At 37.4% G+C, this 16716-nt stretch overlaps 2 protein-coding genes and 1 pseudogene across 4 annotated transcripts; all 3 read right to left on the bottom strand.

Moving 5' to 3' along the window:
• Window positions 1-2589: 2589 nt before the first annotated feature.
• Window positions 2590-4697, bottom strand: LOC137725654 (alpha-amylase-like; annotated as a pseudogene). Its single transcript, XR_015962938.1, has 4 exons — window positions 4512-4697; window positions 4303-4432; window positions 3309-4111; window positions 2590-2919 (listed from the first exon to the last, which is right to left on the bottom strand). The product of XR_015962938.1 is annotated as an alpha-amylase-like (transcript).
• A 648-nt stretch (window positions 4698-5345) lies between these two features.
• On the bottom strand, window positions 5346-8231 carry LOC137725650 (alpha-amylase). The gene is made up of 4 exons (XM_068464408.2): window positions 7738-8231; window positions 7432-7567; window positions 6052-6857; window positions 5346-5813 (listed from the first exon to the last, which is right to left on the bottom strand). Exons 1-4 carry the CDS (start codon window positions 7822-7824, stop codon window positions 5544-5546), a joined length of 1299 nt encoding a protein of 432 aa, XP_068320509.2. The 5' UTR covers window positions 7825-8231; the 3' UTR covers window positions 5346-5543.
• A 209-nt stretch (window positions 8232-8440) lies between these two features.
• LOC137725653 (ceramide synthase LOH2) lies at window positions 8441-13241 on the bottom strand. Of its 2 annotated transcripts, none has more exons than XM_068464411.2 (6): window positions 12647-13241; window positions 10871-11079; window positions 10489-10644; window positions 10180-10365; window positions 9909-10087; window positions 8441-8860 (listed from the first exon to the last, which is right to left on the bottom strand). In XM_068464411.2, exons 1-6 carry the CDS (start codon window positions 12761-12763, stop codon window positions 8841-8843), a joined length of 867 nt encoding a protein of 288 aa, XP_068320512.2. In that variant the 5' UTR covers window positions 12764-13241; the 3' UTR covers window positions 8441-8840. The 2 variants fall into 2 exon arrangements, with proteins under 2 accessions (XP_068320512.2, XP_088550873.1); XM_088694747.1 differs by lacking the exon at window positions 12647-13241 and adding an exon at window positions 12189-12419.
• Between the last annotated feature and the right edge of the window lie 3475 nt (window positions 13242-16716).

The raw sequence follows: 16716 nt of genomic DNA, 5'->3' as shown, positions 1-16716 counted from the left end.
ACAAAACAATGACTGGGGGGGATTTTGGATGAATTTAATTGAAACAAAAGTAAATGGCAGCAAGTAAATTAAGTTGTGAAGGAAATATGGATGAAAGGATGGCTAAAGGATTCTTCTCCACACATGAATCATATGCATACAAATCGATTTCCAGTTGTTCTTTCTATAAACCATGAATGACAATGCCCCAAATTAATTGTGAACAACACTAATTAACTCACAGATTTGCCTAAGTTCATTGAATTGGACTCAATGACGCAACCAAATTATTCTTCTCAAGTTCCCTAACTATAAAAAGCATGATAGAGATACATCTTGAAGATCATTAAGTTATGTGAAAATCGTAAGTACTGACAAAGCATTCGTAACTATGAAAAACATGGTACTCCTGCCAAGAATTTACTTAACTCAATCATGACTAGTGACTTTTACTACTCACAAATATAAGTTCATAACGATTATGTGAAATTCCCTTATATCCTAGCATCAAATCCCTGCATGCAAACTAAGTATGCATCCTTAATAAACATACGAGAATAAGTTCTCTACAAAGCAAATAAGTAAATCGCATTCATGTTTTATGAAACAATAACTGGATGTAATCAATTTATATAAAACATATAATCATGGCTTCAAATTCACCTCTAGCTAAAAAGAAACTTAGTTACACATGTTCATCATAACTGAAAAACAATCTAAAATAAACATTGAAACTTAAAACAAAGATAGAAAGAACTTTGAAAATTTCAGCAACTTCAATGGATGAATGGGAGGCATGGCACACCCTAAAACATGCATAAATTTCATATATATAGGGAGGGGAACGGCTAAATCTACGGAGGAAAAGGTTTTGGCATTTTGAATTATTTTAGGACTCTAAGAATCAGGTAGAGAGTGTTAAAATGTGATTAGGATTCCTCCTTGCAGCTAGAGATAAGATAAGATAAGGTTGGATAAGATATGATAAGATAATGTTCCTCTCTAACTAGGATTCCTCTTTCTTGTGTAATTCTTGGCCTTCCAAGCCTCAACTTTAATTTCTCCAGATTTTAGCACATGTCTAACACCATTTAAACACCAAAAACATCCAGCCCATATGCTATCCACGCATGCTATCCAATCCAAGTCCAAAACTGCTCCAAATTGCTCCATTTTGCCATTTATTGTAATCTTTACCAACTGGACCTTTAATAATACGGAAATAGCTTAAATCACTACAATAAATGAAAATTAACTAGGTAAATGCAAAGAAATAAGATAACAAAGTCGCATAAATATGTTTTTATCATATACCCATTTCTGAGTGGCAGTGGACAACTCAAGTATCCAATCTCAGCCTTTGTAGGGATTCGGTCTTTAGTAAAAAAATGGCATGCTAGGCTTGGTCACCCTACCAATTCAATAATTAAGTTTTTAATTTCAAATAATTTGGTACCAATTCATGGTACCTCAGATGTAAGCTTTTGTGAGTCATGTCCCTTAGGAAAGAGTACTAAGTTACTTTTGAAAGAGTGAATCAGTTTCTCGTTTTCCTTTGCAACTTTTGCATTCTGATGTGTGGTGCTCTCCAATTATTTCTAATAAAGGTTTTCGTTATTATGTGTTGTTTGTGGATGACTATTCTCGTTACTCTTGAATTTTTCCCATGAAAAACAAAAGTGAAGTATTTGAAATCTTTGTCAAATTTAAGGCAAATGTTGAAAAGATGTTTAATTTGCAAATTAAAACCCTTCAGTGTGATGAAGGCGGAGAATATAAAAGCCATGCATTTAAAAAATTTCTCACTGTTAATGGCATTTCACAACGATTTGCATGTCCTAAACACCCTGAAAAAAATGGAATTGCATAGCAAAAACATCGACATATTGTTGAAACAAGTATAGTTATGCTTTCTCAATCTCACATGCCTAATAAATTTTGGTTTGATGCATGTTCCACAACTACTTACTTGATAAATCGCATGCCAACTAGACTTCTGTCTAATGCATCACCCTATGAGAAAGTGTTTCAAAAAAAAACCAATGTATGACATTTTAAAGGTGTTTGGCTGTCGACGTTTTCCCTGGTTAATGCCCTATACACAAAATAAACTTCAACAAAAATCAAATGCTTGTGTTTTCTTAGGTTACTCACTGAATCATCACGGCTACAAGTGCTTGGATCTGCCTACAAGACGCATGTATGTGTCTCGCCATGTCCTATTCGATGAGGATTTTTTTATTCGGTTCACATCAATTTCGACATCGATGTCACAGCACTTGACACATTTTCGAAGAACACTCACCCTCTGCAGTGCACAGAAATACATAAGAATTAGCACTGAATAAATCAGCAGGTGTCCCTTTTTGTTGTAAACCGGATCCTATTCAAGATAATTCGGTGTCTCGGAAGAACCCTATCATCTAAGTTACACTTTCCGCATTCCTGGGAAGTCTTTGAAATGTGACTCTAATTGTCATGTTTTTTACGTGAAGGGTGTTGTAATTTTGATGGACTGCAAACATATATAGGAGAAAACTCCACTTTCTTGGTTATTATTCTCCGTCTTGGAGGAATTTAAACAAACAAAACGTTAGGAAATAAAATATATGATCAACTTTTAAATTACTATAACAGAGAGTTTATTTAATTCAAAAGTAGTCTTATTCCAGATGATACAGACCCTCATGCCTTTCTCTCCCACACGGCATAATCATTTCCAGAAGTCGAAACTTGGAAGTTTGGAGGTATAAGTTGGCCTAAATCCATCTTCGGACCAATCTTGACCATGATTTTCTCATCTATGGAAGCTACATAGACATCTGCATCGACTGCTAGAATGCGCAAGGCACTGTCGGGTTTGATCCCATTTCTCGATCTGATTGCAGTGAGTTTAGCGATCTCCTCTTTCAAGCCCCAGTCAAAGAAGTGATCATAAAACTGTCACAAACGATAACAAGATAAACAAATTTTAAGCATGGACCATAGGCATCAGTTATAAATAAGTTCACCAGGGCAATAGCAAGCACTCAAATGCTAAACAGTGAGTGCTTGACTCTGCCTCAATTCTCACATTCTTTCATATTTATATAGGTTGGGAAACAAATTCATTATAAAGAAAGATGGCAATGTTATCGCTTGAGAAAAACGTAAATAATAATTCTATGTCCACACGCAAAACTGACACTATTGCTGACACTCTCTAGTATAGGTGGGCCCTAAATCATTTGTATATGGGGCAGGCCAGTAGAAAAGAATATGTCAACAATGATGTCGGGTTTGCGTGCCTATAGCATTACTCAAAGTTAAATGAAAGTGTACGAGCTTACGATTGATGGGATCCCTGGATGAGTGAGAATGTAAGCGTATCCCTGCATGACCTTATCAGATGGAAATGGCCACTTATGTTGTGTGGAACCTGTATCATGATTGTCAATGAAAGTGACACTATTTCGTGGCTTCACGCCAATCATCCCCGAAGCGCCACCATTCGAGTCCATCAGCCTCCAAAGCTCCCCTTGGACTGCAGCTTGAAGTATCCCTTTAGTTGTAAAATCAAATGCTGTAACACCTCCTCCAGCACTTTCCACCCATCCGACTAGTTCTCGACGATGCGCATCTTGATCTGGGTTCGGTTTTCCATCACTTCCATAAGAAAGTGGATTCCAAAGTTCCCCTACTGCGAAATTTGGACTTGTGTTTGTCTTATACAGCTTGGTAAATTCAGGAGCATATCCCCTGACAACATCAAATCTCCAACCACTGAATCCGATTTCAGTCTATAACCAATTCATCCAATCCGAGAGCTCTTTCTGAACCCTCGTGTTTTTGTGATCAATGTCTGGAGCACCACCGAAGTCTTTTCCAGTGTCCGGGTTCCCCTTGCCATCAGAATAAGTTGTATCATCGCTGCAAATAAGAGATGGGCCCCAATCAAGGCGATCATCGTCAGTTCCTCCTTCAAAGATGCACCATATTCCTCTCTCGTCTTGCTTCTCTGCAGTTCTGTGGTTTATAACCATATCTGCCACAGACTGTATCCCACTGTCACGGTACGCGCTTACCAGTGACTTCAATTCATCTTTGTTTCCATATTTTGAATTGAGATCATAAAGCCTTCCCGGCATGTATCCTTAGGAAAGATAGGAGATGAAGCTTCAGGACAAGAATTGTCATAACCATCATACAAGACTATTCTTTTGAAAGTGAACACCTAATACCGGACTTTGAGATCATATTCTGGCTCAAAAACTTTGAACAAAATCTGGTTTGGACTAATGACAAAGTTCAAAAGGGAGTTTACAGTTTAGGACATAGAAATACCTTCATCTGAAGCAGCTTGAGAAGATGGAGGAAGCCAAACATGTGTGATTCCGGAACTAGCTAGGTCTTGTACAGACTGCTTTAAAATGTTGTACCATCCTCCTTTCCTGCTTGAATCCCAGTTGAACCCCTGACCATCATGCACCCAAAAACACGTTAGTCCCATTGCGAGAGAGAGAGAGAGAGAGGTAAAGTATTCAGATAAATACCTGAAAGAGGATCTGTGAAGCAGTGAAGTTGGGTGTGAGAAGGATAGAGAGTAGGAAACAGATGAGGGAAACGATTCGAGTGTTCATGTCTCCTTTGAGCTTGAATTGCTTTGTGAACGTTATGGTTCAATACTGTTTTTCAATGTTATATAACAAGATGGAGGGTGTGAAAACTTGACTGTTATCTGGCCCAAAAGAGGTGCAAATTGGACTTTTTAGGCAAGTGATTTGATTTGTAAGGAAAGAAACTAAGGTACGAGATTAACGAGAATAGTCAGACCAAGGATAATGATCCATCATGGGAGAAAAATCTTGGGAGGAGACTTGACTTGGTTCCAAAATCTTGACTATTTTGGTAAGTGGAAAGCTGACTGTTACCTTGCCGAAAGATGTGAAAAAAACTTCGACTGTTTTGTTAAGAGAAATCCCGACTGTTCTGTTTAACTGTAACCCTGATTGTTATTTTTCCTAAAAAACAATGATTAAGGTTCCGTTCCTACTTCAACGCGGATCATGGACCATTAGTTAAGCTTTCTGTGTGCTGGTTTGCGAAGTTAAAAGTGCAGTCTGCTGCATCTGCTGCTTCCACGCATCAAATTTCAAGCAAGAATGCATCAAAGTTCAATTGAATAGAGAGAGTTGAATGGAATTTTCAGAGATACAAGCTTCCGTGTGTGAAAGCTTTAGCAATGCCGCTAGCATTTCTAAAGTTTGTTTGTCAAGTAAAGTGGTAGTGTGTTCATTGATTCAGATTCGGGTCTACTAGTAACCCCATTTTGCTAGCAATGACGGTTTAACTGGGTTCTCCTTCGATAAGAATCTTTGCAGGAGGTCTTGAATCAAATCAGGCAACATTAACACTGTCCTGACTTCCGCCAAATTGTTGCTTCCAGAGAATCTACACATGTTATAGTCTCAAATCGGGGCTTAAAAGACCCCAATTTCTATTTTGGTTGAGGACTACTATTTGCTTTATCCTCAATAATTAAGCATATAATACACTTGTAATACAGAAATTTGTAATTAATTAGTTCATTCCAACAAGGCTCCTGCTTTTTTCTCCCACACACAGTAATCATTTCCAGAAGTTGCAATTTGGTAGGTTGGAGGTACAAGGTTCCCAACATCATACCTTGGACCAATCTTTGCTATGATTTTCTCATCTATGGCAGCTACATAGAGATCTGCATCAGATGCTAGAATACGCAAGGCACTGTCAGGTCCGATCCCGTTCCTTAATCTGATTGCAACGAGTTTAGTGATCTCCTCTTTCAAGCCCCAGTCAAAGAAGTGGTCATAAAACTGTTACAAATATGTTCAGATAAGGAAAATTTAAGAATGTATAAGTAAAAAAAAACATAAGTTCACTAAATCAACATAGTTGTTGACTAAATGCTAACAAAGTTAACTTTTCTGTCCAAAGAGATTTCTGTTCCAATAATTATAAATCTCATATTGTACTCAGCTAGATGAATTTTAGCGGTTATGAAGATGCCAGCTTTCCAGCTTGTAAGAAAGTAAATCAAATTTAGAATCTTACGATTGAGGGGATTCCCGGATGAGTAAGAATGTATGCATATCCCTGCATGACTTTATCTGATGGAAATGGCCACATGTTCTGTGTAGAACCTGTATCATGATTATCTATGAAAGTTACACTCTTTCCTGGCGACAAGCCAATCATTCCTGGTGCCCCTCCATTCGAATCTTTCATCCGCCATAGTTCCCCTTGGACTGCGGCTTGAAGTATCCCTTTTGTAGTAAAATCGAATGCTGTAACATCTCCACCAGCACCCTCTACCCATCCCACAAGTGCTCGACGGTGAGCATCCTGATTGTACTCGAGTTTTCCATCACTTCCATAAGCAAGGGAGTTCCAAAGTTCCCCTACTGAGAAACTAGGCCTTGTGTTTGTCACAAACAACTTGGTGAATTCTGGAGCGTATCCCTTGACAAAATCAAATCGCCATCCACTGAACCCGATTTCAGTCTTTAGCCAATTCATCCAATCTGAGAGCTCTCTCTGGACTCTTGTGTTTATGTGATCAATGTCAGGAGCAGCACTGAAGTCAGCTCCAGTGTCAGGGTTGCCCTTGCCATTGGAATAAGCTGTGTCATCGCTGCAAATAAGAGACGGCCCCCAATCAAGGCGATCATCTGGAGTTCCTCCTTCGAAGATGCACCATATTCCTCTTTCATCTTTCTTCTCTGCACATCTGTGGTTTATGACTATATCTGCAATGCTTTGTATCCCGTTGTCATGGAAGGTGTTTATCAGCGCCTTGAGTTCATCTTGGTTTCCGTATCTTGATGCATTCAGATCATAGAGCCTTCCAGGCATGTATCCTTGGAAAAGTGAAGAGTCAAATGACAGTCATCAGCTGCTGCAAGTAGCTAATGACTAGATAGGAAGAATGTTATAAAACTAAAGTTCAGTGCCGTTTGGGCTATAGGATATTGGGCTTGTTTGATGCCTAGGATTGGAATATAATTTAATAATTTCTTGTACTCAAGGTATATATGTCGATGAAATAAAGGAAGTACTTGTGTCCAACTTGAAGGCAGAAGATAAATTACTCACGAAGAAAATTTATCCCTTTTAATCCCCTAAAAATAAAAAAATCATTCACCTTTACCTACACACATGAATTATATGACCTATTTGACGAATTCTAGGTACCAAACTAGCCCTATATATGGAAAATTGAATTAGACCAAAAGATGAAAACGGATGGATTTAAATCGATTCCGTATAAATCAAAGTTCATTTCAAATATATTGAATCGAATTGAATGCATCCTATCTGATGTTTAACAGATTTGTTAAACTAATTCGGCTGCTTTATCAAATTGTAATCTGGTTTTGAGTAGTAACTGAATTGAAAAGTGCTAAATGGGGGAGGTGAAAGAACAGCATATACCTTGAGGTGAAACAGAATGAGAAGGTGGAGGAAGCCAAACATGCGTAATCCCAGAAGAAGCTAGTTGTTGAGGTGTGCACTTGCTTAAAGATTTGTACCATCCTCCTTCCTCCTTCCATGATTCCCAATTGAACCCCTGATCATCGCTCGCCGGCCAGCCCCAGAAAAACCGGTTAGTCATTCAAACACACACAAACACACACACACACACACACATATATACATACATACATATATATATATATATATATATAGAGAGAGAGAGAGAGAGAGAGAGAGAGAGAGAGAGAGAGAGAGAGAGATTACCTGAAATAGGATCTGGGGAGCAGTGAAGTTGGGGAGTAGAGGTATACAGAAAAGGAGAAAGAAGAGGGAAGTGGTTGGAGCTTTCATGTCTCTTTCCTTGCAGAATTTATTACCAGAATGTTTGTTTGAGGTTAAATTGTAAAGATTATCGATCGATCTAACTCTTAACTCTTAACAATTCAGATGGATTCGATAATTTGGATTGGAGGTGTGAAAAAGTTACTCATATTCCACTTCAAGTCTTCGCGTCATGAGTCAATTCATTGGAATTCCTTACAAGATAAGCTCAAGCATTATATTGAATTGGCTACAGTTTTGTTTGTGGTGAGTTGACACTTCCCACAACACCAATGTCACGCATCCAAATGGAGTGCTTTTGCAGTTAAGTCGATAGAGAGAGAGTTTAATAGTACAACTCTCTCTCTCTCTCTCTCTCTCTCAATCAAATAAGAACCTGGTTGAAAGAGAATCTCTAGAAAACACTTCTGCTCACAAATGCTTTGCATTTCACGAAAAAAAAAAACACTTGTACACATAAACCGAGGATGGAAAAACAAAGGGTCCGCTTTGAAATGTTTCTATTTTTGTTTTCCGTTAAAGATAGAGAAAAAAAACAAGTTTCCATTTTTGTTTTCCGTTAAAGATAGGGAAAAAAGAGAGAGAGAGAGAATATAGAGTACGATGCGCTACCACACAGGAGGTCTTGAATCAAATAACATAGCATGCCATAGAAAATTTCTCTTTTCTATATTGTGAATACCTTTCATTTCCCCATACAAAGGCCAAATCGAAACAAGTGATTATCCAGAGAAGAATTATACAGGAACTGCCTTCTATTTATACACCCGAAAGCTTAACAGAGACTCCACCGTACAAGGAAAACAAATATATCATGAGATGTGCTCCATGTCCCTACCTCCACGTTCCTACCTCTCCACGGTTATCCGCACTCACCAAAGAAAATTTGTAAATGGAAGAAATTATCAAAGCCCTTCCTACAGATCATGATCATTTTAGAGTGCAGCGATAAACCAAGGAGTCAAAAGTAGTCTCCCCATCATACTAGAACAGCCACACAAAAGGAACTTGGGAAAATCTTCCGCCTAATCATCGTCCTCTGAATCTGTAAGAATGCAAAAACAAAATCTTTAGAAAAAGGGAGAAAAAAATCCCATCTAAAAAACACGAGAGACTTCACTTTTCACTTCTAAACTGTGTTCCATTGTGCGTTAATGTAGATGTTATATACGGTGGGTTGAGAGAACACAAGATGCCTAGTCCAAGTACAACAATAAAGTGACAAATTTGAAAGGTGGCCATCAAACCAAAATCCTTAGCTTAGATATGGGCAGAGCCTTCACCAATACTTGGTCTGGGAATCGGGGGATAGCAAAACGTATCAGACAATGCCAGAGAACCCAAATTTACTTCCCAGTTTTTCTTTCCCAACTTACATGCATGCTCACATTGGGTTCTGTAACATCGTGTTCCTTTTCTAATGCAATCAACTATATTGTTTGACATTAGGTCAGGAAATAAAGGTTGGCAAAAGTAGCATTGTCCTTAGCCATATCCCCATTTTCTGACAAGCTATTTCAGCATGAGCCGACAACCATCAGGCCGCTTGGGACAAGCCATACCAACTACTATAGGTGAATTGAAAATTAAATTACTAGGACTAGTAGCAATCATGAAAATTTTAATTCAATATGATGTATCCTATCCACCAACCCATTCATATCAATATATACAATCTAAGTAGTACTTACATTGCAGGAGAACTACGTGCTACTTTCTTGATCAGCTGCCTGGACCCTGATCAAATTTCCTTAAACTATCCATGTACTTACAACTAAAACAAACTCTAAGTAGTCATTGAAATATAGTATAGGCAACGTACGTCCCAAATTTACCATGTTCAAATAAGATTAGTAACATGAGGATTTTTTATTGCATGCGGTCTTATTAAATATCAAGGCACACACTTATTAACAAAGTGTCTTTTACGGAAGAAACTCTGACTAAATGCTTCCAGCCATTACCAAATTAATGAGATCAAGAGACAGAAAGTATACTTTCCAAAATATAATAACGTGCTTCACAAAGTAAATTTCATAAGCACTATTAGGATTTGTAATATTTAAAACTCTCAAGAAAAATATATGGTTTACCAGATCTAATATCTTCTCCAACTTGTCCTCTATTGTTCACCTGTCTCCTTATCATTGAACAAATCATAACCCACCAGTATATGTGGAACACAAAAAGCATCAGTAACATTGTATTGAATGCATAATACAGAGCTGTGGGAGAGGGCTTCGACAGATCCAAGCAGTCACAAAGATCATAGCTGGAAAATATCAACCATAAGAACAGATAAGTTGGAGGAGGCACTGTACATGTAAACGCGGTTTAATAAAATGATCTACTATGAGAGCAGACCTTGATGCGCTTATGACCCAGAAAGGGAAGAATATTAACCGCAGTATGACCCACGAAACAGCAAAAAATCCAAAGAACACACTTGCCCCAAGCTCCTTCTCAGAATACTTGAAAACCTTAGCAGTTTCCATAAATACATCACTTCCGTCATGTAGGGCAAGAATGATTGAGCCAATCCGAAAAAAACTGAAAGTGGATAATAACATGAAAGTAATTGCATGAGATCCTTCACATCACACAAATAAACACAGCTAAAAAGTTGTTTTTTGCAGTACTAACATAAGTACTTGCAGAAAACCTGAAATATACCTTGTTATGTATGAGAACCCAATCAGGAGAACAGTAATTACATGGTGAGATATCATCACCGCGAAATCCTTCCTTCGAGTCTCCCATGTAAGGACGGCAGCAATGCTGTAGCTGTAGAATCCACATTGACACATATAGAAAAGCTTTATGGGAAGCCTGAAATGAGAAAGGATAGGGTCAGAATAGACGATTTTGCCCTGCTATATCTGTCAAACTCAACTCATCATAAATCTCGAGTTTTACATATTCAGTCATTCCAAACAATATGCAAAATTAAAGACATAACTGAGCCATTTTCAGCAATTAAAAAAAAAAAAAAATGGTTTATCTAACCAGTAGTGAGAGTTTAGGACTATTAAGCCCAACCGTATGAATCACTAACCGCAACTCTTGGTTTGGCCAGCCTTTAAAGTACTCTTTTGTATCTCTGAACCATGGCTCATGGTAGGTTATGCTGAGAATGCATGCTTCAACAGTGGCATAGTATGTTAGCTTCCACATTGACTCCGAACATTTTACAATCTTTGCCCGTGTGGCCATATCAAGCTTCAATGGAGCAGATCCCTTCCTCAACAACCAAACGGAAATATTCTGAAAAGCAGAAAAGAAAAACATAAAATATTGTAGTATGAGAGATACAGTTTTAAGGTAAGATAAGGTTATAGTTTAACCTAAGATCTGATCACTCTGTTTGCCAAAGACATGCTACTTGTCAGACTTAGGATGATTATGATATGAAAATTTTTAAATTTGAATCTCACTTCTTTTGCATTTCATTTATGAATCATGTGAAAAACATATAAATCTGGTAAAGCTGCATTCTAGTTACAGATGGTGTGGTGGGTTTTTTTTTTTTTTTGTGCTTTGTCGGGGGGGGGGGGGGGGGGCAGGGGGCGGGGGCGGGGTGTCTAAGTTTAAGCCTTCAAGGTAAGATAAGGTTTCGAGAGGCAGATGTGAAGTTACAACGACCATATTCCTCTGTTACCATGGTGAAATAGATGTCATAGAATTAAAGGAAGATCATTTTTATAGATCAAGAATAGAGTACATCGTTGTACATACAGTAAAGAACACAAAAATATCAGTTCTCCTAGGATATAGAATTAAATTAAGCAAACCAAACACTGGGATGAAGCCAATCTAAACAGCCTATATTACCAACACTTGGAAAACCAAATTACAATTCCCAGGGTATCATCTATATCACCTTAAAATCTACAGGTTAAGGGTCCATAACGAGCACCCCCTTCAGATACCAAAACTTACTGTACCAAAACCTTGAACAGCCCGACATCAGCAAGTTAATATTTAATTACTAACTAGTCAACCTATACTCCAAAGGACCAAATCTAACAACTCAGCACAAACAAATCTCAACTTTTCCCAGAATCAGAAAAAGTTAAGCAACTATCAAGTTTAAGGCCTATGAAAATCACCGTTTCCAGATGCTAGACCAGAAACGAGCACTAACAGAACCTTAAACATCCCATCATCAAACCAAGTTCATGATAAAACCTCACAACCGTTATCACGGATCTGATAAATCATGGAAATCTCAAAGTCTCCGGATGATTTCCGCCACAAACCATATAATCCTCAAACAGGGCAGTTTGTTTGTTTTTTTTCTTTTTTTGTGCTCCAAATCACCGAAATTACTGGACTAACTCAACTCAAGCAGATCACCATAATAAAAAACATACCTGCTCACCCATTAAGGGACCAATTATGTTAAGATTCTTTCTCAACCATTAAAAGACCGAATTCAATTATTCGAACGCATAGCTTAGTTAGAAACTTAAAAGTCCTGCTAAATGCCTCTACTTAAACGCGTCATCAATGGAGTCCAATAAACAAAAGCGCCACTGTAACTAAGCTACGCAGTTAAAACATGAAAAAGGAAAGATTTTTCTACAAAAAGAAAAAGAAAATACTGCTAAAAGTCAAGAAAGTAAAGCAGGACAAGATATGTGATCATAAAATTCAAGATTTCCTTCTCTCTCTCTCTCTCTCTCTCTCTCTCTCTCTCTCTCTCTCTCTCTCTCTTTTTCCCACAATTTTCTCAGAAGCCAAACAGAACCCACCAAACTGTCATAGAAAATTGAACAGAAACCTAACGTTCAAGCTACTTGAAATGGCAACAAAGAGCTCGAAACCTTACGCGAAAGATGAATCTGTCGAAGATGAGGCGAGCAGCGAAAAAGCCGAAAGCGAAGTAGACAGCGACGAGGAAATCCCATAAGCCCGGGGCGGCATTGTGGCTCCAGAACGAATCCATGGGCGGTGTCTTGGAACCACAGCTCGGGCGAAGAGCATCAATCAGCGGATCAAATTCCAGTACAGCTTCCGACCTCAATGGAATGGATCAATGAGCAACAATTGCAGGCGATATTCTTCCATTTCCCAATCTTGGGGATCTGTATTTGCCCTAATTGTCTGTCAGTGCGGGAAGAGAAATCTGGATTTTGCTGGTTAGGGAGGGGAGTGTGTGAGCATGTAAGACAGAGAGAGAGATATTGCTATTTGCAGAATTTCAGGAATTCCATTTTTAGGAGTAATCTTCATCTAATACCATTAAACAGGAGTCAATTTATTGAAAACAAAATTAAATATTAAAAATACCATTGAAAGTGATGATATTGCTATTTGGTCCTGTCATTTTAGTTTTCTCAACATTTCTCTTGTTGTTTTGTTTATCATGACAATCAGGTCCTATAAGTTTAAGTGGTCGCAGGAAAGTTATGACTTTAGGGGTCAAATTTTTTTTAGAGAGAAGCATGTATGTTATACTTTTTCATGAAACCGCTTAATAACTATTTCGTTTTCAACTTTTAGTTTTAGCTGTTTTAGTTGTTTTCAACTTTTACTTTTGGTTTTTAAATAAAATCTTCAAACTAAAATTTGAAAACCAAAAAGTGAAAACTACTCTATTGAATTAAGATCCTAAACAGGTATATGGGACAATTTCGAGGTGCAGGAATACTATTATCGTGATCGTTCATCATACATCGTACGGTCAGTTTTTGTTAGGTACTATTTATATTTAATTTTAAATTTTAAAATTTAAAATGATTTTTGACCGCACAATTTACGATGGACAGTTCCAACTTCCAATCACGTGATCCCTAAGAAAAGGATATGGCGAGGATCCTTTTCCCTAATATCGTATTCACCCAATCAGGCTTACAAATAGAGGATCTGTGAGGTGATATTGCATTTTTAACGTAATTTCTATGGTGAAAAGTTATCAATTAAATCATGTTGTAAGCTCTGGTAAATAAACACACGTGACTCTTAGGTGAAGAGGTTAAAGTCATCCCTTGGAACCAATAGCTAGGATAAAGTCATCCTTTGAAACCAATGGCTAGGATAAGAGGTCGTGAAGGCGACGTTGTGCCTTATTTCTTACGTTTGAAAGTATTGACGTTGTAACTTGTTTAATAAGGCAAGGCTGCCGGCTGCCGAAGAAAAGCAAGAGAAAAGTCTGCATTCCCATGGTCCTCTACCGCACAATAACAACAGAATTTTCCACATATTATTAAGTAGACAAAGAACACGCTACCTTTTGACAAGTCGATGGAAAACAAGGATGCACATAATGATTTTTTTCACACACACACGTCGGTGGTAGTTGTCTTCCACTTCCACATAATGTTCTTATAAGACTGCATTCGACAACTACATGTGGGAAAATTACAAAAGCCACTTGAATTTTGATTATTTAAACATTATGAATCAAATTATTGAAGTGTAATTATTAAAAAATATATTCTTGCACACTTTGCTTGAATGGTCAAAGAAGGTGGCAATAATACTTGATCTCATTTTCCCTAAGGAATATAATGCAAGTGATATTGATGTACCGTACATCGCAATTAAGTTGATTACAGTAATGTGCTCTCAGCTGTGAGATTTTATTTGTATTAAATTTAAATAGTATTAATTAAAATATAGACTAATTGTATTTTACATGCTTAATCTTTGTTTGCAGTGAGTTTCAAAATGAGTCATGAAGTTCTAATTTTCTCACATTGCACCATGAAGTTTTGAGATGGAATCAATTTATCTCTTTGAACATCTAATCATATATTAAATTGATGGGTTTTTTTTTTTGTCAACATTATGTAAATGTGGCTTACATGTTAGCCTATATAAAAATCTCACGCTCACCATGTCGTCAATTTAATGAAGGTAAAAACTAATCCAGTCAAAGATACACATTGATACAATATCAATATTTTATGGTGTAAAATGGAAAAATTGTATTCAACTGAGTTACTCCATGTGAATTGTTTTGGTGAAATCTTTAGAAATCTTAGAGGGATAGGCCTAATTTCTTAAAGCCTAAAAAACACTGTTTCCATATCCATTAAAATCCATCATCTTTCAAAATACGTTAATCCTAATTGAATACACATGGAGTTTCATGAAGTATTTTAAAATTCGAAATGAAGACACTCAAATTTTTATGGAGTTATATAAAGTCACTTAAAATCTTGATTGAATACTCATGAACTTCCATAGATTCATTTACCTGCATTTTGCAGCTTTCTAGGAAGGTGTGTAGAGCTACGGCTCAGGTGTGCACACCGCACCTTCCAACCGTGTGTTGTTTTCAGCATTGTTACTGGTGAAAATTATTTTTCACTGGCTTCTTTTCTTCGGTGAATGCGGATTCAATTTTTGTGGTGTTTGGTGGAGGAAGATGGACTTCTTCTTTTGTGATTATGGGCTGTGTTTGGTGAGATCTTTGGCATGGGGTGTTGGTTTTTGGGGTATTTTTTGTTTGTATGGTTTCATATTTTGGGCTCTTACTTTTGGTTGGGCTTCCGTTTGGCGTTGCCTTGGGGTTCACTTTTTATTTTGTGCTTTAAAGTGTAATTGGGCCCTTGTATGTACTTGTCTTGTTTTTGTAATAAAATATTACCTTCGACTAGTGTATGTGTATCAATCGACTAGTGTGCTTCATAGCAGTAAGGGACCAAGCAAAAGCACCAGAGACCTGTAAGTGCTTTCTTTTGTGGATTTCCACATCATGTTCAAACACGAACACATGTTTTGATTATCTTCCACCATGATAGTCACCACCATGCTTTTTGTTCAGAATCACCACCATGATAGTCATACTTCTCAAACATTGAATAAAAACACCATGGAATATGAATTAGTAATGGTCTGACAGAGAAATTGTTTGGCCACAGCTTGCAGCAGTACTGTTGAGGGATTTTGATTACTTGGTACGTCTGTCTTTGAAATAGATTACTTCTGAGGCTGTAAACAATTTTAGCAACTTGACTCATTCTTGCTGTTTCAGATATGTATCTTTTCCATTGTTGGAATGGTGATAGTCCAATCATCGCCATTTTATTAGAATTTGTTCTGCTTACTATCTTCTTACCCCCAGCCCAAGGAAACATAAGCGCTGCACGCACACGCCAAGTACACCCTTCCAACCCTGTTCTAAATTACCGTGCGGCTACTCTGTCATTTTGTTTTTTAACTTACAAAATTTGAATACACATCTGTCGACAAACTTGATAGAGATGATGTTTGTCCAGCTCGAAGACGAGATACAAATCGACGTCATTGGAAGGAAAAGGAAGAAGAAATGCAAATTCTATGAATTAAGAGTGAATTTGGAGTCTTGACAGCAGAAACAATGTACTGTTCGTAGTGAGATGGCACAAAGAGTCTGCTAGGGACGTCGATAGTAAATCGCCAAATCCCATTAAAGTGTTTGAGGGGAATCACCAAAATAATGTATTTATTCATCTCTTTTAATATGATCTCTTCTAGATTTTAAGATATGCGGTATCAGATTAGTTCTAATAATCATTTTTTTAACGATAGATTTTATAATTTTCTTGAGTTTCCTTTCTCTATTTTACTAGATAATATACCAATAAATCCCCCCATATATGTACTTCTTTTAGTGCCCCCTCAGAAGTGCAATAAGTGTGTGACCAGTGCAGGCAATGCTCTTCTGTCAATTGCTACTCGGCCTGGCTTCTGAAATCCATCTTGGCCATCTAAGATCCTAAGATCATTTTAAACTACCTTCCATTGTTTACCAAGGATTTTACCTGCATCTTTATCCACGTACTTATTTTCATGTAACTGTGCTGGTTACTGACTTTTTAGTTGTGAAAGTATTTGTTCATTGATATATTTTTTTACTTTTGTTAAACCTTTTTAGCTGATTAAACTTATCTTCCAAGGGGACTAAAAGAG

Source organism: Pyrus communis, chromosome 5 (assembly GCF_041283825.1).
Source record: "Pyrus communis isolate YQ-2024b chromosome 5, ASM4128382v1, whole genome shotgun sequence".
NCBI lineage: Eukaryota > Viridiplantae > Streptophyta > Magnoliopsida > Rosales > Rosaceae > Pyrus > Pyrus communis.
The sequence above is the reverse complement of the archived record's forward strand: the minus strand, read 5'-3'. Positions and strand labels throughout refer to the sequence as shown.